At 39.0% G+C, this 22,574-nt stretch overlaps 2 protein-coding genes across 2 annotated transcripts; both read right to left on the bottom strand.

Annotated features, from left to right (window-relative positions):
* Positions 1-1,907: 1,907 nt before the first annotated feature.
* On the bottom strand, positions 1,908-4,647 carry LOC149051240 (uncharacterized). The gene is made up of 3 exons (XM_089197946.1): positions 4,469-4,647; positions 4,108-4,298; positions 1,908-3,789 (listed from the first exon to the last, which is right to left on the bottom strand). Exon 3 carries the CDS (start codon positions 2,740-2,742, stop codon positions 2,128-2,130), a length of 615 nt encoding a protein of 204 aa, XP_089054072.1. The 5' UTR covers positions 2,743-3,789; positions 4,108-4,298; positions 4,469-4,647; the 3' UTR covers positions 1,908-2,127.
* Positions 4,648-8,167: 3,520 nt separating this feature from the next.
* LOC113667082 (proprotein convertase subtilisin/kexin type 4) lies at positions 8,168-21,258 on the bottom strand. The gene is made up of 13 exons (XM_089197923.1): positions 21,009-21,258; positions 19,359-19,454; positions 18,567-18,647; positions 16,841-16,978; positions 16,456-16,520; positions 15,244-15,332; positions 14,224-14,402; positions 13,541-13,747; positions 13,010-13,110; positions 12,209-12,442; positions 11,507-11,799; positions 10,726-11,145; positions 8,168-9,927 (listed from the first exon to the last, which is right to left on the bottom strand). The coding sequence occupies exons 1-13, from the start codon at positions 21,165-21,167 to the stop codon at positions 9,593-9,595; spliced, it is 2,397 nt and encodes a 798-aa protein (XP_089054049.1). The 5' UTR covers positions 21,168-21,258; the 3' UTR covers positions 8,168-9,592.
* Positions 21,259-22,574: the final 1,316 nt, after the last annotated feature.

The raw sequence follows: 22,574 nt of genomic DNA, 5'->3' as shown, positions 1-22,574 counted from the left end.
GTCTATGGGCCAACTCCTCAGCTTCTTGTTGACTGCCACGAACTTTTACAGCCCACAAATTCGTAAAAATTGCATCGGCAATAACGCCATTTCCGCAGTATAAGATTATGAACAGGACACAAGAAAAACGACTAACGATGGGGGGAGTAGAGGAAGAATAGCACGCCATTATCGCTTCTGTAAGTTCGACGTTGAGTCTATTACAAATCCGCATCCAATTGGCTTGTTAGCTCATTTGGTAGAGCGCTGCACCGGTATCGCAGAGGTCATGGGTTCAAATTCCGTGCGGGCCTGAATTTTTTCAGGTCCTATTTTCAACTACTACTTCAGTAGTGTTCTTAGCTGCGAGGATCTCTCAGATTCGTTTGTTCACCGCAGTGCAAATATATAAATTTCATATATCTAAAATCATTATTCATTACTTTGATGGTTTATTTGGACCCAACATATTGACCAGCTCCCAGTGGGCTTGTTAGCTCAGTTGGTAGAGCGCTGCACTGGTATTGCAGAGGTCATGGTTTCAAACTACGTGCGGGCCTGAATTTTTTTCAAGTCCCATCTTCAACTACTAGTTCAGTAGTGTTCTTGCCTGCGAGGATCTCTTAAATTCAAATCCGCACGTGTTAACCATTTAACTCCCAAGATCTAATTGTTAATTCTCCCCTCTTGCTGCTAGACATTTTCTTGTATATAAGTTGCGAGAATTTGGTTTTAGATCAAAATATCAACTTCTACCTGATACATTTGAGTATTCTCATTACTTGTTTGCTGGATAGCGCATGGATATTGTAGGGAGAAGTTACTTGTTAATCACTTCTGGGAGGTAAAGGGTTAAAAGATCAATCTTAACCATTACAATTTCCTCAAATGTGATTGGTGCATCAGCTGCTTCATTATTCACAAATCATTCTGAACAATTATATTCGGGCAGGTGGCTGTAATCGGACACCTGTTATCGGACAGTTGAAGTAGCCAATCATACTTAGTCCACTCAGATAAATCCACCAATCACAGAATTGATCACAATAACGATAGCAACAACCACAATAACCATAGCAACAACTTGCGGCAATAGAAATATTGTTTACGCTGATAGGAGTTGTTGCCGGATCCAGCGTTCAGGTTCCTTTATTACATTCGGTAGTAAATATGTGAATATGCAAAAATTATTTATGATATTTTTATTGTCTCCAAAGTAGTAGTAGCGTTAATTATATGTTGATTGTTAATTCATAGCCTTTAATTCAGTTAATTCTGCAATGTGGCAAATAAAGGGTATATTATTTAACCACTTATTTAAAGAAAACAAGGCAATTTTCCAAAATAGAGGAATATTTAATTAAAGACATTGTCTCCACTGGAGATATTTGTTCTAGGTTTTCCCTCGCCACCGCAACAACAATACAGCGGCTGGAAAACAGTTCTAACAATGAAAACACTGCAAAAAGCACGGCTTTTTGGTTGCTGGTTTGGAAAAAGTGGTGTTTAGAGCAGGGAATTGCCAAGGAAATCAAAAATTACGAGCCGACTCAGCTTAACACTGTGTTCGAGCGATTCTACGCCTAAATTAAAAACAAACATGGTTAAACCTCGCAAACGACGATTCCATTTCATCGAAATTGATTCCCACACAGACTAAACAATTCCTTGAACTATTTAGCCGGACTTTGAACTTTTTTGCGCCTTATAGATGTAAAAATATTGGGGATTCCTAGGCGTGGGAAATTCTATCAGGATCCCGGTTTAAAACACACTTCAGACATTTTCCATGTGCTCACAACAAAAACCTTTATTATTCGTTCCAGTCTCCGCACAGGGGTAGCGCCTAGCGCTTACAAAAAAAAAACAAAACAAACGAACGATCGCATGTTCATTCTCTCCCCCCCCCCCCCGAAGAGCGTCTCCAGATCCTCAGCTCTTCTCTCTAGGGCATGTACTCTGATTGGCCTGCAACGTTCAACGTTTAAAGTGGTTAGGTGTCAACACTGGCTCGCAGGTCAGCTCCTTCATACGTCAATGGTCTCGAGTTCATCAATGCTTCTACTTCCTTGATAGCAGTCTGCAGCTCGTCGTCGGTTAGCCCAGCATTTCCAACTATTACTTTCCGAGTTTTCTTTGCTACTTTAACTAGCGACTCAAACACCCCACCAAAGTGCGACCCCAGCAGAGGATTCCAATTCCATCTGAGCCCGTTATCGGCAACATTACCGGCGATCTGTTCCTGGTCCATTGTTTGAACAAGTTCTCTGAGCTCTCTCTCTCCGCTCCTACAAAGTCTGTCCCATAATCACTTGTCACTTCTTCTGGTCTTCCCCTGGTGGCTACCATTTGGCTGAACGCATTCAGGAAATCTGTGGAGCTCAATGAACATGCCATTTCTAGATGCACCGCTCTGGTGGCTGAGCACGTAAACAGGCACAAATACCTTTTATCAGAAACTCTTCGAGTAATCTTGGTCGTGAAGGGGCCAGCGTAATCAACACAGCACTTTGCAAACGCTCTCATCGTTGTTCCAACTCTCGTCCTTTGAAGCGGTGCCATGATCTGCACTGATGGCTGTACACGTCTTCTCTCACACACCTCGCATTCTTTGTCCAAGTTCTTCACTTCCTGGCGACCATCTATAATCCAGCATCGGTTTCGTACCTGAGCTAGCACGTGGTTGACGCCCGCATGTCGGCAACGGTTATGGACGTCTGCAACAATTAATTGCTTGATGTGATGTTTCTTTAGCAAGATCATGGGGTGTGCAGCATTATAAGATAGTTCTGCTCGGTCCAATCGCCCTCCGACTCGCAATATACCTAGCTCATCCACAATAGGGTAAGAAATTTCAAGTGGCTCTGTCTTCTGACTTCTTTTCCTCCAATCAAATCTTTTATCTCTTCAGGAAATCTCTCCTCCTGTGTTTGTTTCACCCACAGTTCTCCACCTCTGTCTATTTCAATTGGCGTCAATGTAAGTCCTGGCAACAACACCTACAGGTTTGCCTTGCTTCTTCACTTTGGCCAACAACAGATCAGCAAAACCTCTCACCCATACTGTGACTCTTCTTAGTCGGTTCCAACCGGAATACTTTAGTGGATTCATGAACGGTTGTGAAATCTCTAATGCGAAGGTCATCTTCGGTTTGACTATCTCTCATTATCAAAGCCACTGAATACGTAACTTTCGGTTCTTCTTTCCGTATTTTGGTTTCTTTTCCCTTCTAGGAAAGTTTGAACGTCACTGTCCGTTAGTGATACGGATTTTTCAGTGTTTTAGCAGCCATAATCCGTAAAAATTCCGACAAAAGACCTTGGAATGAGAATGGTGAACCTGACCGAGTGGTGCGAAAGGTGAGTGACGTGTCAGCAGCTGATTGGCGATATCAAACACACGTGAAAAAATACGATACGTGCAAACTGATTGGCGCACAAATTTTGTGTTTAGGTTGGTGCACTCCACTTTAAGGACATGTTTATCCTTATTTCCAGAAAATACCGAGCCTAACAAATTCTTTCCTTCAAAAATCTTTATCTAAGGCTTGTTTGTGTACAGTATTTAACCAAAATATTGTTTTTGCAAAGGAATTTTAGCAAAGACAATTTTAAAAATATTTGAAAAACGATGATGGCTGTGCTTCAAAAACCATTATTTGATAGTGTATCACTATCAGCTTAGCATTCCACGACAATTACTCCCGACAGGTGTTACAACTTTTCTCACAAAAGTTTGCATATCGTTTATTGCTTGAGCATAGGGACACCCACTTGTCGCAGAAACCATCTGGGCGATCGTTCTCTCAAGCTGAAAGAAGATTTCAATAAACGTCAAGAAAACAATCGAAAACTTTTAGAAAAACAGAACAGGAAATATTTGAAAAAGTAGCAAAGTTACATTTCACTCCCTTAAAAATTCAATTGATATACAAGTCAAGTTTCATTATGGTTTTCCACAGGATTGCGGGAGCGGGTCCATACGGGTATTATGATAAGTGAAAGTATTTTGGTTCCCAACTGGCCTGGCAGTTACTTAATTAAGGCGAACTTCTGAGTAATGTGCAAGTTTTAGTCTTCAGCCTCTCACTTAAGACCCCGTGGAAAATAGAAATAGTTATTTTGTTACCTGGACAATTTACATTTCTGTTGCACATCCTCCTTTGTCTAGCTTGTCCCAGTCTCCGGTGTTGATAGCACGTTTTTCTCCAAATTTTGGCGCAGGATTGGTACGTGTTCGAGAGCGCAACTGAAATCCTATTCCGCATGACCTGCTACACTTACTCCCCCATGTAACCCATGAAGAGTAACCTCCGTCAACTGATAAGAGAAGTGTTATGGTACCATTACTTGAAAAATGAAATATTCTCTAGCGCTTAAAGTGCATTTATCATAGGGCATCCACTAACTGAGGAAGAAGTGTGAAAAATAGCTGATGAATGAAATCAAGTAGTCTCTGGCTAGTGCCTACAACAAGTTCATTGTAGTACCTGCATGATGCATTCGGTACGTGGCTCGATCTTTGGAATGGGTTTAACGCCATATTGAATATTATTTTTTCATTCCTAGCTGTGTTCTATGCCTCTGAACTAAACAAATCAACTGCTGTTGCTCGCAAAAGAAAGGAATGTCTTGAAAAAAAAAACGATTATAAGATCAGATAGAGAGAAAAAAATCATCAAAGCTTAACTAAAATAAAGATGACAAACCTGTTAAAAAACAGTGATTAAATGCTAGTGTAAATTTTTCCGCACGTAACAATCAGCTGACCTATCACATGGTGAAACTTTAAATTTTTTAAAGTCGAATCATTCAGAGAGTTCTTGGTTAATTTCGGTCTGAAATTACGAATGCATCGGCTTGGAAATTAACTGCTTACTGTTAGGGTTTGTGAGATACATGACTAAAATCTCTACATCCTTAAGATTTAGCTATATTTGATAGATTTTTTTCTATCAATTCGATCGTTCTTCTCTTTTCTGGATGAGTGAACTGCAAGGAAGTTAATTAGCAAGTCGATATTTTTCTTGTTTGCGATAAATTAAACGCACATTTTTCTGTGCTTCTAAATTTTATTGCGACAGTCTTGCAAGAGCCTATTCCCAAAATCCCCATGTCCATGTCTTGTTTTATTTTTGTGAGAGGAATAATTTTTACCTGGGCAACGAATTCTTTAACAATCCCTTGACCGTTGACTAGATCCGATACAACCTCGTCCGTTATTTGCCGGTGGAGGATTGGTACAAGACCGAGAACGAGTTCGAGTTCCCCTCCCGCATGATTTGCTCCAAGGAGACCACCAACGACTCCATTGTGACCAGCCTCCATGAACTGGGATATCTGAAATTAGTATCGATGCAAGCAAAGTAACGGATGACATCTAAAAAAAAATCATTTTTTTTTTAAATGTTGAATTGAATAACTCAGTATCACCGAAAAGTCTCTCCACCCTAGAAAAAAAAACATCATTTTTCAGCTTTGAAGGGATCAATGTATCGGCGTTGGAGAAAACGACAAGAAGAGATTTTAAATTATTGTGGATTATTACATTAATAATACACATGCACAAACTTTTGAATGTGCAAGTCACTCCCAAATATAGTAGAGAGTGAAATTTAGCCCAGAAGATCATTTTGATTGACAGTATGGTGCCCAATTGCGGTGTGATGAAACCAATTGGGCGCCAGTTTTGGTAGGCCTAAAAAGGAGAAAAAACAGTTGGATTTATAAACAGTTTGTACAGTTAATCAAATGATTTCGGGTACACTTTGGGATTAATCAGCACAATAAAATATTTTAAAAAATTTACGAGTGCTAGTTTATCCCAAACTGCACGAGGAAAATCATGTGATTACAAGTTAATAATATACACGCAAAAATATAACTCTGTGTTCCTTTTAAGTGGTCTTTATTTCGTGTCATGGCTCATCCGTTCGGCCGCTTGCCTTAGCCTTTTTGCCTGAGTAGTCGGGCTTTTTCGCCAAGAATCCACTTCAAACTTTTAAAACCTCTCTCGAGAATAATTAAGCGTAATTATTCTTTCTCTGTTAGGTATCGGTTGACAGCAGTAACTATAAAACGAAAACTATCACGTCCGTTATCTTCCCCGTCTTTCGTACGCACTGTTACGTAAAACTCCTCGAGAATTTCATTCAGGGGATCCGGTTCATACTTTCATATCCGTTTTTGAAAGCCAGACTTAAAGCCAGTTATTTTTTCTTTGGTTGGGTGCCTTTATTTTTAGCATTCTCCCTTAAACTCTTAATAAAATCGTTGTTTATCATATAAACTTCGGTGTCAGACAAGGATTTCCAGCCCTGAGAAAAGCCATAACAACACATGTGAAAAAATACGATATTTTTCCAAGTGTGATTCATATCGCCAATCAGTTGCTGACACGTCACTCGCCTTTCGCGCCACCCGGTCAGGTTAATGAATGAAAGGCAAAGCCTTTATCATTCTCAATCCAAAGTCGTTTGTCGGAGATGTTTCAGATTATGGCTGCTAAAACACTGAAAATTCGTATCGCTTATAGACAGTGACGTTCAAACTTCCCAAGAAGGGGAAGAAGCCCAAAATAAGCAAAGAAAAACCGAAAGTTACGTATTCAATGGCTTTGGTAATGGCATTTCTCATAGCAGAGAACTGGACGAATTCCTACAGGCCGAGTTTGGCTGTGTACCTGAAAGATTTCTTCTGTCGGTAAGGACGAATTTAAAACCTGAGAATTTGTATATTGAAAATTAGGCCCATTGTTTGTTTTTGCAGTAATTCAATGCATGTTTAATACTTCACGATTTTTTTTCGAGGATAAAATAATAACAAAGCCGGCTTCTCCTGTCAATAAAGGGCTAGTGTATTTTTATGATAAATAAATAATACATGATTGCTTGTGGATATGAAATTTCTCTTCTCGTGTTCAATTCAAATCTCACTAGTGGCATGGGCTGCGCTCACTCGTGAGCTATCGAGTTAAACACTCGAAGAGAAATTCCATATCTACGCGCGCCCATGTATTATTCTGTTACTTTCTCCACACGTGTCCGCCATTTTGTTTTGTTATGTTTTCGCGACGCAAATGTCAATCAATTTAATTTCAACTTTCTGCTCTGTTAAGGATTACTTGACGTGTCCTCAGTTAATGAGGAGAAATTGTCAGCGCACAATAATGGAAACAGGTGCATCGGCCGTGTCTGCGAAAGGAAAGTCGCAGGCATCAAGACAGAGACAGGAATAAAGCACAGACACCTTAAAGTTGACCATCATCATGATATTATACTAAATTACCCCTGGAGAATAATGGCTTTGGCCGTGATATGCCGATTTGACTTAACTCGAAGGGAAAAAAGTGGGACAAACACTGATTAACTCCTTTAGAGTTTGTTAGGGCTACAAAATTCAAGGCTCGATGCGATACATCCAATAGCAATATCTCCTGTGTAATCGTCGCGTGGTTGTGGAGTAAACACTTACCTTTCGGTGGTCCTAGCTAAAGATTGTTTCTCTAGACTTTCCTAAGTGATGAGTCTGGAACTGAAAAATTGGTGAGAGTGAGTTTACGGTTTGTCTTAGGTAATCTTCCAAAGAATAGTAGAAATCAGAGAGTGTTTTTTTAATGTTGTATACGGCCTTTTTAGGCAGCAGAGTTACAGATTGAGTTTTCATAACACTTTGATTGTTAATTTTCCCCTACAGATGCTACACATTTCTATGTAAATAAGATAATTTGGCTTTATCAACTGAATCCATAATGCAGAGAGCTATTTGTTACGAGAATTTGGTGTGAGATCAAGATAAATTCTTATCACCAGTTTGATGGATAATGTATGGATATTATAGGGAGAAGGTACATGTTAATCGCCTCTGCGAGTTACAGGGTTAATTCATTTAAAGAGGAGATATTTAGTCAAAATTGAGAGTTTTGGTCTTTTAAACATCTCACGCCTTCTCGGAGAATTACTTCCACACCAGGCTCACACCGTTAGCCGCCAAGATAACAAAAAATAAATTTGCGCTGGAAGGGGGGGGGGGGGGGGGATGAGGAAGATCCTTGCCTTTGATCTCCTTTCACGTTCATGATAAGCACTCGAATCCAAACTTCTTGGTCCTTACAGAGACAAAGCGCTCCTCTTCAATGCAGCACACTGAAGCACAAAACATCAATCCACTACTAATTTCTGATCATCAGAGAAGTTAATAAAATGTAAATTTATTTCTAGTTTTCTTCATAATTATCAACTATATCCACGTTTGACGCAGTTTAAAAGCCTTGTGACGCTTGCGACGAAAGAGGAAACTTCGAGGGGTGTCGCTATGCGTGTTTTCTAAGTGTCGCTGATGTGGGGACTACTTTACCGGTCGTAATGAAACCACGAAAACCAAGATGACTATCAACGGTGTTTATTTAGATCACGGTCACGATCACGATCGTAAACTGAAATTACAATAATATTATAACGAAAGCATGAATCTAATTGAATTGGTGCAAAAGGCATGAAAGAAACGCTTTACGTGCTTATGTCGATAACGCGATTAAAATAACAACAATCAACGTGAATTAACATAAACAAATCATAAAAGGCTAAATTAAAACTACTCGAGATTCAAAGATCGGCTACACAATGACCATTTGCGGCTGATTAACAGCCCAAAGACTAAAATGTGGACGTTACTTTGTGAGCGTCTAGTTATTTCAAAATACTCCTTTGATTTCAAGATAATTAGTTGTACTGTTGTACAGCACAGTACATATGTGCGCTATCGCCCAAGGTGAAAAACTAAACTTAAACATATTGAAATAAAACTAACAAAATCACTTACATATCGGTCCCGCTTGTGCCAAAGATTTGGAAAGAAAGACGAAGTTATTGCTGTTCAAGGTGAAATCTTGCGAAACTCTGGCTTATAGGGACGCTAATTTGGGTTTTATATGCGCGTGGTGACGCTAAAATATCCGATTACAAACCAATAGGGAAAAAGATAAACATTGTAACTAAGATCGTAACTAGGCACGCAAATTAAAGTAATTGACAATTGATCTAATCAACAAAAAAGGCTGTTCTTTGTTCGATATCCTTAACAAGCCTTTTTTACGGATATGACGTGTTCACAGTACATTTTGCGTCAAGGCACCCTGTAAAATTTTTCAAAATTGGTGCTTTCAATGTGCTATAAATATCATGGGCTTTTCAAGAAAACACTGCGGCCATATGAAATAAATTAAAGAAAGCATTACTACAGCGTCTAACCTAGGCTCATGCACTTCTTTGTTTCTCCTCAATTTTAACCAAGTAAAAGGTTGAAATTAATTTTTTCGGGGCTTCCAAGCCTCTGACTTGGGCAATTATTACTAAAAATTTAAGTATCTGGTGAAGGTTAATCTAAATATCACGGTTTTTTCCGTTAGTTTTCTTTCCAGTTGCCCAGAATTTTCGGACGACCCGTGAAAAATAATTCGAAATATCGTAACGCTGGCCACGAAATTCCTACGGCACAATTAATCTGACATGCACAGTGATTCCAAAAACAATATACCAAAAACAACTGTAAAGATCAAGTTTACATAAACGTTTCAGGTTTAGCTATGTTCATACGTGTAATATATTAGTTCTGATTTACTTCCTTACAACAGCATGTTCCAATTGCTGGGGGTCTCGGTAGCCTAAGTTTAGGTCATTTCGGCACTGGGTAACTGGAGGTGGTCGCAAAAAATTACGTGCGGGGGGAGAGAGGGGAACCTCGACAGCTTCCTTTATTATTCGCATTCTGATACTTTCTGTGCTGAAAGACTCGTTGAAGCTCGGACCACTGCAATTCACTGTTCCTTGCTGCACGGTTACAACGTTGTTATGTTGTTTTTTGTAGAATCGACAATACCAATACACAACAAACGGTATTGAAATCGCAAGTAAACCCAGTACGATGAACATCACAATTTTCCACCATGATACTGTGAAAATCAAATAAAAACAGCAAAAATGGTTACAACCAGTATCAACGTCACCATTTAGCTTCCTAGATTGACACAGGGTTTTTTTGGGATGCATCATAACCCGGAAAAAATTAATCAACGATGAAGGAGATCACTGTGTAATCAATAAGTCATCAGATGAGTATTCACCGAATACTTGATGATTCATTAATGAGCAATTGAACAAAAAAAAAAATCTCGTAAAGCATCAACTATTAATTGATTCCTTGATTACCCAGTAGAGTAACTGGTTATGCATCACAATCCATTTGCCTCATCTGAAGATATTTTCTAATTGAGCTCCTCCAAAGGTCTTGATATACATACTTTTTAATCGTTTCTGTATAAAGAAGTTATTTTAAAGAGTAAAACGTAAAGCTTTCTCTGATTGAGGCTCCATTAGTCCAAGCGACTCTACTCTTCTCTGAGGCTCTTCCTTTGTTTGACCCCCCTCCCCCACGGGCACCAATAAAATTACAGCTCTATCATCGCGGTCAAGCCATTCTTCGTGTTTTTATTTGGTAGTCTTAAAGTTTCAGCTTTTAGCTTCTGGTTTGGCTCTACCTCTGAGGACGGATGTACATGTATGAATAATTTCTTTTTTCAATTCTGTGAAACTATTTTTAAGGAGAAGGTAAATGTAACGGAACCTTGGCCGTGCGGCTCCAACGAGGCCTGGGAGCAACTTTCCCTCAATCGTTTGCTGATTGATTAGTGCGTTTGAGTCGTTTATTTAAAACTTAAGTTTTTAGCGCGACAAAATTTAAGTTGAGATACCTTTAGTTGGTTTGGCTGTTGACAAGGGTTGTTCAGTTGGTTTGGCTGTTGACAAGGGTTGTTCAGTTGGGGTGACTGGTTTGGCTGTTGACAAGGGTTGTTCAGTTGGTTTGGCTGTTGACAAGGGTTGTTCAGTTGGGGTGACTGGTTTGGCTGTTGACAAGGGTTGTTCAGTTGGGGTGACTGGTTTGGCTGTTGACAAGGGTTGTTCAGTTGGTTTGGCTGTTGACAAGGGTTGTTCAGTTGGGGTGACTGGTTTGGCTGTTGACAAGGGTTGTTCAGTTGGGGTGACTGTTTCCATCGGTCGCGTGGGTTCCTCAGGAGGTATAGCACGTGTCGAATCTATTTCGCTCCTCGGTTCTGATTTAAGCGGGTCTACAGAAGTGCCATACAATATCAAGGACCAGCTGTGAAGTTGACCTATGGAATAAACAGGAAAGTATTCTAAACGAACGGAAAACATTACCAATTCCGCAGTTAGGAAAACGGTATCCTTATAAAAGCTGAATTGCTGAATCTGTGAGCATGTGAAGGATTTGCTTAATCAAAATTGCGTAACTAAAGGCTAGAAATGTGAGGAAAGATACGCTCAGCTTGAAAGTACGTAATTTACGCCGGCCTAAATTTCCAGGCAGCAAATTAAAGAGAGTATTTGACGTGCAACTACCAGACGAAGTTTGATCTGGCATCTCTGAGGACTGAGAAAAATAAGAAACAAAAATAAAACCATCAACAAACACACAATAACTCAAAACTTTTAAAGTAAGTCATGATACATCACCTGAACTTGGATATCGCTTGTCAAAATCATCAATTTTTAGCTCCCATTTGCCATTCGGGTCTTCTCCCCAGTGAAAAAGAGATGTAATAATCCAGTCAGTCAAGTTTCTGGATCCTTTTAAGTTGTCTATGTGCCGCTTTCGAGTCATTGGAGATGTTGTGTTGCTTGGTGCTCTCAACTGCAGGGACAAGTCGCCACGGCGAGAGAAATTAAGATTGACTCTGATCTGCACGTGCTCCAGAAATTTAATTGCACAATCTTTCACTTCTATTGTAACCATTCCAGGAATTTTTCTGAAACGAAGAATTGTAAAGAGACTAGATTAATCGTCGTCGGTAACAATGTTTCCTTTCATATTTAATAAAAATTGCCGCCTTGTTGCTCAAAAGCCCACCACCAATTTAGGAAAATTTGAGAGGGTGCTAAACGCAAATTTTACAATAACCACCATGTAGGCAAACGTATGTTTCAAAGAATGACATGTGGTACTCAAAGGGGTTAGAGCCTTTTCGCTTATGAGATTTGCGGAGATGATTGCTCACTGAAACGAAAGGACGGGTAAAATAAGATCGACATTTCTTGTTTATTGAAACAAGACGTAGGAAGCCAGTAATGTTATTACTGTGTACACATTAAAACGTAAGTTTCTGCTTCCGAAAAAGGAAATTCCAAAAAATGAAAAAAGGGAAAATTGACGCTCACATGTCTTTGTCACTGCCTTCGATCTCGCATTTTATCTGTGCTGACACCTCCTTCCATTTACTTGCTAACATCACCATCATGCCAGCGTCCATGAGCCCAAAGCCATAAACCTTGCTAATATTAAACCCTGCTTTGTTTTGCAGCCAATGGCCTTGTTTGAGCCACACTCCACCAGGCGCTGCTCTTGCACTGTTGGCTATGATGTGTTGGACATCACGCCACGTTAAGTTGAGGCTGGAAGAGGAAACAAGCTTAAGCATCCGTATCTTCGGACTGATTTTAATAACCTTTAACTCCAGCAGAAATTCCTCGAATTTACGCGAGTGGAATTCGTCTCAATCCCCTCGATTAGCGCCCACTCATAGAAGGGTCATTCCACTTACCCTTCCTAACCGATAAAGACTGGGAAGTGAGGGATTCTTTAACAGCATCAAGAATAATTCACAAATCTTGATGGAGCTCCAGGAACATATGCACCTGCATACCCCCGTGAAAACTACAAGTTGGTTTTTACCTTTGGTTTCTCGCTTTGTGTTTAGTGTTATGAATGGTGGGTTTTGATTGCTTACTCTTTAAGGCGGCAGGACTTACCAGCGACAAGGGGGCGGAGGAGTTGAAGCGGCACTATGAGTCTTGGTTAGTTTTCTTGACAAAGACGAGGTCACATGCCCCCTTAAAACCGGTGTTTCGCCCCACATGCACAAGCTAAGTTTTGACTTAAGTACGAGAGAGGTAGGTTCATTCTGTGCAACTCGGCTCCTTCTAATTATGAATATTAACTCTATGACATAACTATCTTACTTTGCTTGTAGGGTCAGTGCAATCAGTCCTGATGCAATGGCAGTAGCCGCTGACGTAGCTCTGAAATCATTGACACAATCCTTTGCGTTATCAACAGTTACCTGGATGATATACGAAATTTTCATACATTAGCAGGCAGAGAGATATAGAGAATGAGCGAAATTATAAGTTTGGGGATGACGTTTGACTTAAATATCAAATTAAGTCACTTATGATCACAGCTTTAGTTGGAAATTTTCGCGTCAGGCCAAAAGAGTATAGTGGGTCTGACGACATCGTACATATTCTCGACTGAACTGAATGTAACCGACGTCATGAGTATTTGTGTTCACTACGCTCATTAAAAAATGCAAACATTAAAGTTACAGGAAGATGGATAGAAGGAAATGAAACTCACAGTAGACTTGCAATAAAAGAAAAGATCTAACTTCAAGTTTTCACATCTTAACGACGTTCAAACGTCGCCTTCGCAGTTTTTCTTTCCTTTCATCTATTTTTGGGTTGCAGACTGTATTGACTCATTCCACTTACAATTCCTTCACCCATGTCACTACTGTACGCGGTGGCCATGATTGCAGGACATTCTTCTGCGTAGCTGGGACGGGATCCATCTTTATTCACACCGTTGATGGCGATGGTGTAAACGCTATTCGCATAACCATCGTATGCACAGCTGTCCTCCACTATACCGCCATTTCCAGCTGCAAACGTGTAGATGGCACCTCGTGTACGGCGACCCTTGGTTTAAACAAAGGGTATATATATATATTAGCCACTAAGACATCGTTGACTATTTCCAAGGAAGAAACTCATTTAGTTGAAAGTGTACAATGTCTAACGAGCCATCATTATCGGCAAAAACCTTAGGGCTGTCCACTTTGAAGTGGTTACAGATGGAAACCAACTAAGACAAGTTAATGCGCTATTGCTCGTCCTTCACATATGGTTTGACGAAGGCGATCGGGCTCAGACCGCTCTCTCAATGAAACTTTCAACGGAAATGAAGATAATGGTCATGACGGTGTTTGGTGCTGTCAGCGACAATGGCGGCGTGCGTAGTTGTACTAAAAATGGCGAGGATAATAAAAATGGTGGCAAAACTGAATGAAAAGGTGATAAAGCTGGAAAGATTGTGGATAAAAGATGAAATATTTAGTGGGCTGAACGGGATGATGTTATTCAATGGTGAAAGCTCTAATCACTCGATAAAATACCTCTTTAGTGCCTTTTTCTAAGGCTGCACTGGTCAGCGGTCCAGGACCCTCTATTTGCCATGCCGAGTCATCAGGTCCCCAGCTGTTGGAGTATATGTCAATACTTTCTAGCTTGTGCACCAAGGCTGCAGATTCTGTTGCATCAGTCGACTCGTGTTCATCATTAACAAAACGAATGCCTAACAGAAGAGAATACGGGAGGAGCATTATACAAATACAAATCAGGGAAAACGTTTTACCGAGTTACTTGCACCCCTACTTGAACCCGTGTTACTTGAACCCTTTCAAGGTGAATTATTCTTGATGCTGCTAAAGAATCCCTCACTGCCCAGTCTTAATCGGTGTGGAAGGGTAAGTGGAACAACCATTCCATGAGTGGGCGCTAATCGAGGGGATTGAGACGAATTCCACTTGCGTAAATTCGAGGAATTTCTGAAGATACGGATACTTAAGCTTGTTTCCTCTTCCAGCCCCAACTTAACGTTGCGTGACGCCCAACACATCATAGCCAACAACCCTTTTAAATCGATCTATTTTTTCGGGTAATAAAACATCACGAGTGTGGAAACTTGTCTACAAATTTACCTTCTATCTGAGCTGAACCTGGGGAATATCTGGTGAATATCCGTTTAAAATCAAATTAAAGATGAGCTAGGATGGTACTTTGGGGTGGTCCTTTCATTTTCCCTGATGTGCAATTGGTTTATATGGACATGTTTGAGGGGTTCGCTTTGCTCTCTCGATTGCAAAGGACATTTTCATTATTAAAGGTATTTATGTGATATCTGGCACATGTATGTTAGAAATTAAGTATGCAATTAGTCCCCCAAGGATTTAAAAGAGAGTGTAACTTCACAGTCCAGGAACAAACTACTGAGATTAGCGCGAGTCCTGTTTTCACTTTCTTTCCTCTTGAGTCTGTCAATCGCACCGTCTAACTCCTTGAATGCATTGGTTACAATGGGTAAACAATGCATTAAAGTCAAACGGTTAGACTATACTCTAAATGTTAGTTATTACCTGCAATTTTTGCTTCATAAGCCATTCCCGCACCACATAAATCATTATTGCGTTTTCCAGCTATAACACCTGCACATTTATTACCATGTCTGTAAATAAATAGAGATAAACATAGATTGGTTTCATTGTCTCAAACCTTTGTAATTAGTTACAAGCATACACTTTTTAAAGACGGGAAACGGTCTTCCCAGTTGAATGGCAACTAAAGAAATTGCAGGAAAAAAGGGTGAAAATATCAGGACCGGATTTAAATAATTTAAGTTCATTTTGGCTTCAAGTATGCAGTTTATTCTCACTGCTACTATATTCAATATACCACCGGAAAACATTCGTTGAACAATTTCTGCAACAGTCTTTGGCTTCGCCACATAACACAAAACCTCAGATAATTTTTGCAGATTTTATGGTCTTTAAGAATGCTATTTGTGAAATAGGAGGATATATGTCAAATTGGTATTCTTGACCTCACAAAGTCTCTTAAGTTAATTTGTGAATCAGCAAGAAATGAAACAACGGTTAAATGATGACATCAAAGCAACTGAGGCAAGGCTACGTGCGGACGCCGAACGAGAGCTCTGGAAAATTGCAGAAGTTGTACATCCAAGCGTTAAAAGTTTGATCTGTTTAACTGCTGCAGCTTTCTTGCATAAATTAAACAATTCAGCTTTTTCCATTCCTTCGCCGCCATCACTCAGCTGAATGCCTTTCTCCCACAAATAATTCTTCACTTTCCCACACTGAATTTGAGAAGTTTTTGCTCATTTCCATCACCACGGCTCTTTATTATACATACCTATAAGAGCGCACTTAGCCTCGCTCTCCTGCCCTTACTTCGGCACCTGATCATTGAGCCGCGAGAAATCGGAAATGGTCTATCATCGTATATGTCGTAAAATTCGTGATATTCGTAAACTTTGGTGGGGCTTTCGTTGTAATCCTTGAATTGACTTGGTAGACTTCGTCGATGGTCTGGCTAATTTTCGTAAGTTTCGCTCTTTTCGTAACTGCGTTCAATCCTGAAAATAACTCGTCATTCTTTCGCCCCTCCCCCTCTCCTTCTTTTCCCTGACCAGATTTCAATTTCTTTCTACTATATCACCCCTGAATCAAACATTAAGGTTACGAGAATCAAGGAAACGATCAACAACTAGTAGAGAACAGTATGGAGAATATGCATACTGATGTTAGGCTGTAAAGGGATAATCAGCTCACCCTGGTACTCGTGTTCCAAACGACACCTGTTTGTCAGCCACATAATCGTAACTCAAATCCCATCTCTAAAGAAATAAAATCCAAAGTAGGAAAACAAATAAACAGTATGAAATTAGGAGATCCTTGCAGCTAAGAACACTACTGAAACGAGTAGTTGAAAAAAGGACCTGAAAAAAATTCAGGCCCTATTTTCAGATCCTATTTTCAACTACTCGTTTCAGTAGTGTTCTTAACTGCGAGGATCTCTTAATTTCATTTCTTCACCGCAGTGCAAATATATGAATTTCATATATCTAAAATCATCAAGTAAATAGTAGTGATCAAGATGAAAAGGTAAAGTGCCTCAAAAAGAAAAAAAGACTGAAAATGAGAAAGCAATAGTTACATAGTTGTCCCTTAGTTCAGGATGACTGCCATCGACTCCATCATCAACAACTCCCACCACAATTCCTTTTCCTGTATAGCCAGACTTCCAAGAAGAAATGACATTGAGTGTTGGTTCATTAGATCCCTCAGGTCTTTTCTAAAATGCAAGAAATATCAGAAGAGCAGGATTAGAAGCCTTTGAATTACCTATCGTTTGAAATACAGTGAGCTTACTGAAGCAGATAGTCATCACAGTCCATTCCTTTTCAAAACTGAACATAACTTTTCATGCCAGGTGAGATGACTGGAAATATAGCCAGGTAAGTCCTTTAATATGGCCAGAAAATTATTAAACTCACAAACTACAATAGTCAATAGTGAATACAAGTAGGTCACATAGCACTAAACTTAGTAACAGATTATTATTACCATGCCAGTAATTATCATCATCATCACCAATGTCATTATTATCGTCATTAAAATGTTAACGTTTTTGCTGTTATTATCATCTTTATCATAATCGTCATGATCATCATCATTATCATCATCATCACTGTCACTGTCATCCTCACTGTCACTGTCATTAAAATCATCATTGGTACATCCAATGGTATAGTGCAGCTTAAGGAAAAGGGAACATTTATACCAGTTCCATACGCACATTTTATATGCAAGTGTATGCATCTGTTGACACATGAGTTTGAAAATGCATACATACAAATTGAACAAATGCTCCTGAGAATAGACGCATGCGCGTCAATACTACACTGTACATATGGTCTTACTTGTATACGCATCTATGTCCATTTAACATGCATATTTTGGTTCCCTTATCTATTAAATGTAGTGGTAGACATAGGTTGTAGTGAAAACAAAGACCCCCGAAAAACTAACGTAAGATCTTTAAGACCTAAGACCCGAAATCGACGACCCCTTCATAATCTTGAGACAGGAAGTTCGCCTCATCATTATGGCTTCACCAAAGAAAACCAGTGAAAAGACTGACAACTCTGTTCACAGCGTTAGGCACTGTGATCATTCATCAGTTAAACAAAAGCAAAATTGCTTAAACCAGAATTCACTTATTTTCGTTTCATTAAATTCCTGTTTGTTGCTTTCTTGATTTATTTTTGAAAAAGCTAGTGCCCTTCAAAATTTCCTTGCGTTCCTCATTCTAAAAAAAAATATCAGAGCTTGCTGATGTGAACTTTTTACCTGGCTGACACCAGCTGGTGTTAGAGAATAGCTCTTCATTCATACTTGCACGACATATGGCATAATTTCTTCTTCTCAAAGTCTATTTGGTTTTGGCAAAATTGCACCGGCTGAGGAAGCTTTGGAGAGATTTTTTCTCAAGGATTTCGGAATTACACCTTTCTTGTACTAAGCACTTACTTTGTGGGAAGGGTGGGGCAATGAAAGATGTGTTTTATCACATCCCTTATAACTGTCAATAGAGAAAAGAAGGGGTCTTTGTTTTTCGGGTCTCTTTCTTTTTCTAGTCTTCATTTTTGGGGCCTTTTTATTTAAAATCGGTGTTTGATGGCATAATTTGTCGCTATTAGAAAGATTAAAAGCAGGACTGAATATTTCTGGCAAGAAACCATAACAAGATCATAATATATAAAGAAAATAAAGGGGTCCTCATTTTCGGGTCTTTGGGGGTCTTCGTCTTTGCTACAGCCGGTAGACACAGTAATATTAACATATTCACCGACCAAATAATGAAAGAAGAATTAACTTACAATATACCACATCTCACGAAGTTCTGGGTCTATCTGTAAAAGTTTATACTTTTTCTTTTTCTGAGGCATAAACCATTCAACCTGAATATAAAGAAAATAACGAATGAATTATGGATTATCAATATCTAATGAGAATTCTTTGGAAAAGAAAAAATAAATATCAGAGCCTCTGTGGCCTGACTTACTCATAACTTTAAGTAAACATAAGATCAGGAACTTTAAGTGAGTTTAGAGACTAAAACAGTACTTGTTGTAAAGGGTAGTTTTGACTTTCAATCTCTAATGCAAGTTTCAAAAACAAATCTGTTTTCCATGAAAGGAGCACCTGAAAACAATAACTCTGTCGAATTAAGTGACTGCCCTTAGTTGAGTTCAAGTAAATCCTTCTTATCGTACGCATGTATTTTACTCATTTAAATTGCACAGTTGTTACGCAGTTCGCAAAATCGCATAATAATAACAATCTTGAAATCGAAAACTCAACAGTTGCAGCGTATCCAGTTGTGTAAGGTAGATTTTCAACTGTTTCGAGTCTAGTGTTTAACATGAACGACTATTTCAGTCAACAACATGTCCGCACAAAAACAACTAGCACAATGAATCCATTCGACATTCAAGACATGATTGAAAGTTCATGCAGACTTTCTTCTTTGTAACTAATATTGACAGGTATGCAATGACATATTATGTCGTAAAAAACTCTAGTTTTCAACCTTTACCATTCTTATACTTAAAATTGACCCTGTTCTAAAGTTCCTGTTGAGTGGAAAATTCCTTCATTAGCACCCTTACCTTTGGCTCAGAACGTAAAATGCTGTCAATTTCTGATGATAGCAAGGTCTTCCCAGACTTTTTCACACTTTTTATAGTATGATAGTCATCAAAGAGCTGAAAAGTTCAATGAAATAATGTTAAAATGAAGACGGTTCCTATAAAAGCAATCTTTCAGTCATTTTGGACTGCCAATCAATGGATTAATATTATGTATAGTATCTAATTATGTGATAGTAAATGAAGATAATCTCCAAGAACTTTAATCAATGTACTTAGAAATAATTTAATAACTATACTTCATATTTTTAGATAAGTTGGCATAACCACCCATCTTTCTCAACCTTTCCTTGTTAAGTGAGTCACTCAAGGGGCAGTATATATTCCCCATCCACTTTTCTGAGACTAATTGTCACTGGTGCGTGGAATTTCTTAAGTGTTGACAATCAATCAACTTGTCCTCTAAAAAAACAAATTAATTTTTGGAATCGCTTAACATTTGTAAACAAACATCTGATATTCTTAAGAAGTTTGAAAGAATCTTTCAGTTTAAATTCTGTGAAAATTTCTGACTGCCGAACATTAATTCTTTTTGAGACCGTGCCGGGCTGCCGGGCGTTTAGCCACAGCTAATTTTAAGAGGTCTCTCAAATCTCTTAAGCTTAATTGTCAAATCTTAGCCTTATGAGCAGAAGGGCATTTTTCTGTGCATGCGGCAATGTAGTTTTTTCTTTGTTGAGAGTAACCGCTGGCATGCACCTGCGCCACGCGTACGTATTTGTTTCCAGCTTTCGAATAGGCGCGGTAGTAGGGAAGCACGAAATAAAATGGCTCGTCTACTTGTGTTTGTTGTCATTCTTGCGATTTTTTTCTCAATTTAACTTGGCTAGAAGCGCGATAAAATCGAAAAATGGTTGCGTGGTATGTAGAAGAAAGTCCCAACGGCGTTACTTCCAAAATGCGAATAGTTATGAAAAATAATTCAAGTGTTATTTTGGGATGATAGGAAGAGCGATCGATACAGAGGACGTTATTTGTGAAGGATGTAGGAGGGCTATGGAAGAACACAGGCGAACTGGAAATTCATTTCTGCACGTTACTACTATCTCAAGTACTCATTTACATATATATTTCTATATTATTTTTGGTCTTACAAATAACAAAAGGACTATTGTTTAATGCTTAAAGTGAGAAGCTGAGCCAGAACAATAGACCATTTCCGATACGTGATTGTACGAGCCAGAACAATAGACCATTTCCGATACGTAATTCCGGCCTCGAAAATTCAGTGTACTTCGGCCGCGAGAAGTCGGAGTTTTTAGATTTACTCACATCTAAACAGTAAGAAGAGAAAACTTTTTAGGGCAAAACTTGTGGATTGTTTCTTGGCGATTGAGCACCCTCTTATGCGGAAAAACATTTTATACGCTAGAGTACCATTTTTCTTCCCGAACTGAAGATTTGCCCGGCAACACGGTTTTTCTTTCACTCTCACGTTTCGGGGACAAAATTGAATTCTCAGTTGAAACAGACTACAGCAATGACTTTAAAAGTTAAGGACCAGTTACAAGTTAAAGCTTTCAAAAACATTGTAGAAAAACCTCGCTGAAGCTTACCTCTGTTTCTGATTCAACAATTCAGTCGAAACGCACATAACGAAGCAGTACTTACATGTTTGTCATAAGAGAGGTCGTACTTTAGGGCTAACTTCTCGACTTCTTGTCGACCGCCACTCATTTTTACGGCCCAGATATTAGTGTTAAGTTCGCTGGCAAAAGTTTCCGTCAGAACCAAAGATAGAAAATAAATCAGAGGAAAAAAACGAAACATTTTGATCGCAATCGTACAGCAAGATGATTGGTGAAGAACTCTTTGGATCAAAAGTAGATCGGCGAATGTGAAGCGTAAGAATGACGATGTGGAAAAACATTCCATCGCTATCCTACTGTTATTAGCATTTCCAAACAAAGAAGACTTATAGTATATTAATAGGAATTGTAAATCACTAGACGGTAACGGCAGAATTTTCGCGAAAGAAGTTTTAATGAATCTTAATGTGTCGTGCTGTCAAGTGACAAGAGATGGTATGCGAGGGACTGTAACAAGGACCACATTGTGAAGGGTGTGAACGGTGTAGCGGTATTCTCTTTAACGATTCCCTCGATTCCATCACTATTGTAACTACTATTACTAGCATTTCCAAACAAGGAAGACTTCCAGTACATTTATAGCAATTTTTAATCATTAGAATGGCAGAATTTAGCCTCCACTAAAGAAGTTTTAATGAATCTTCATGCGTCGTGCTCTTACTCTACAAGAGATGGTATGCGATGGACTGTAACGAGGAACTTGAAGCATGAAGTGTGTGAATATTATTCACTTTAACGATTCGCTTGGACGATTCTGTTGAACCGTCTCGAAAACGACTTCACGAATTTCTTATACATTTTGGCTCAGAAAACATAAAAACAATAGATTATCGCAAAGTCATCGTTTCCTGAACAACAGCTTCACAGAAACGAATAAGAAGTTGAAAGAATGCGTGGACGTATGGTTGCTGATTGTTTGTGTACAGATTACAGAAATAGACTTCATTTGGTTATGTTGCGCTATGCGTAACATAACTATCATGGGTAAAATTTATGCAAAGCCCCATACTATTGTAAAACAAATCTGTTTTCCCAATGGCAATGCGTTGTCTTTGTTTTCACTATTGAAGAACTGAAAACATGATGAAGTATGGGGCAGTGCGGAAATTTTACCAAGCGCCCTCTTTTCACAAGATAGGCTTCCTGATGAATTGATATCAGCCGAAACGACTTGTATTAAACGAATTGCTTTCTTTTTTTGTCTATTGTGAAATTTTATGGGCGTGCTCTATTAACTCATAATTGAAAGTGTTAGAAGTAAATTCTCTAACACTCGTTGTTGGTTTGGTTAATTCTTCTTTAATTTCTTTTCTTCTCAAGTTGTTACAACGGGAACTAGCTTCAATATGTCAGGGAAAACTAGAGTCTCCGCTTATAAAGGTGACACTACGGATGACATTTCTAAGCCGTCAATCTTCTTGTGTCGTCATCGTACCATCTCAACTAGCGAATCACGCTTGACTACGTATTATAGTTCTCACATGCTGAGTAAGCATCTTAGGGTTGTTTACGCAGTTACAAAATCAATTTCTACCTTAATTTTGATATCTTTACGGTTGAGATCGGCCAGAACAGAAACGAGATCGAC

Source organism: Pocillopora damicornis, chromosome 1, assembly GCF_964200805.1.
Source record: "Pocillopora damicornis chromosome 1, jaPocDami1.2, whole genome shotgun sequence".
NCBI classification, from domain to species: Eukaryota; Metazoa; Cnidaria; class Anthozoa; order Scleractinia; family Pocilloporidae; genus Pocillopora; species Pocillopora damicornis.
Note: the sequence above shows the minus strand (reverse complement) of the source record. Positions and strands in the feature narration are given on the sequence as shown.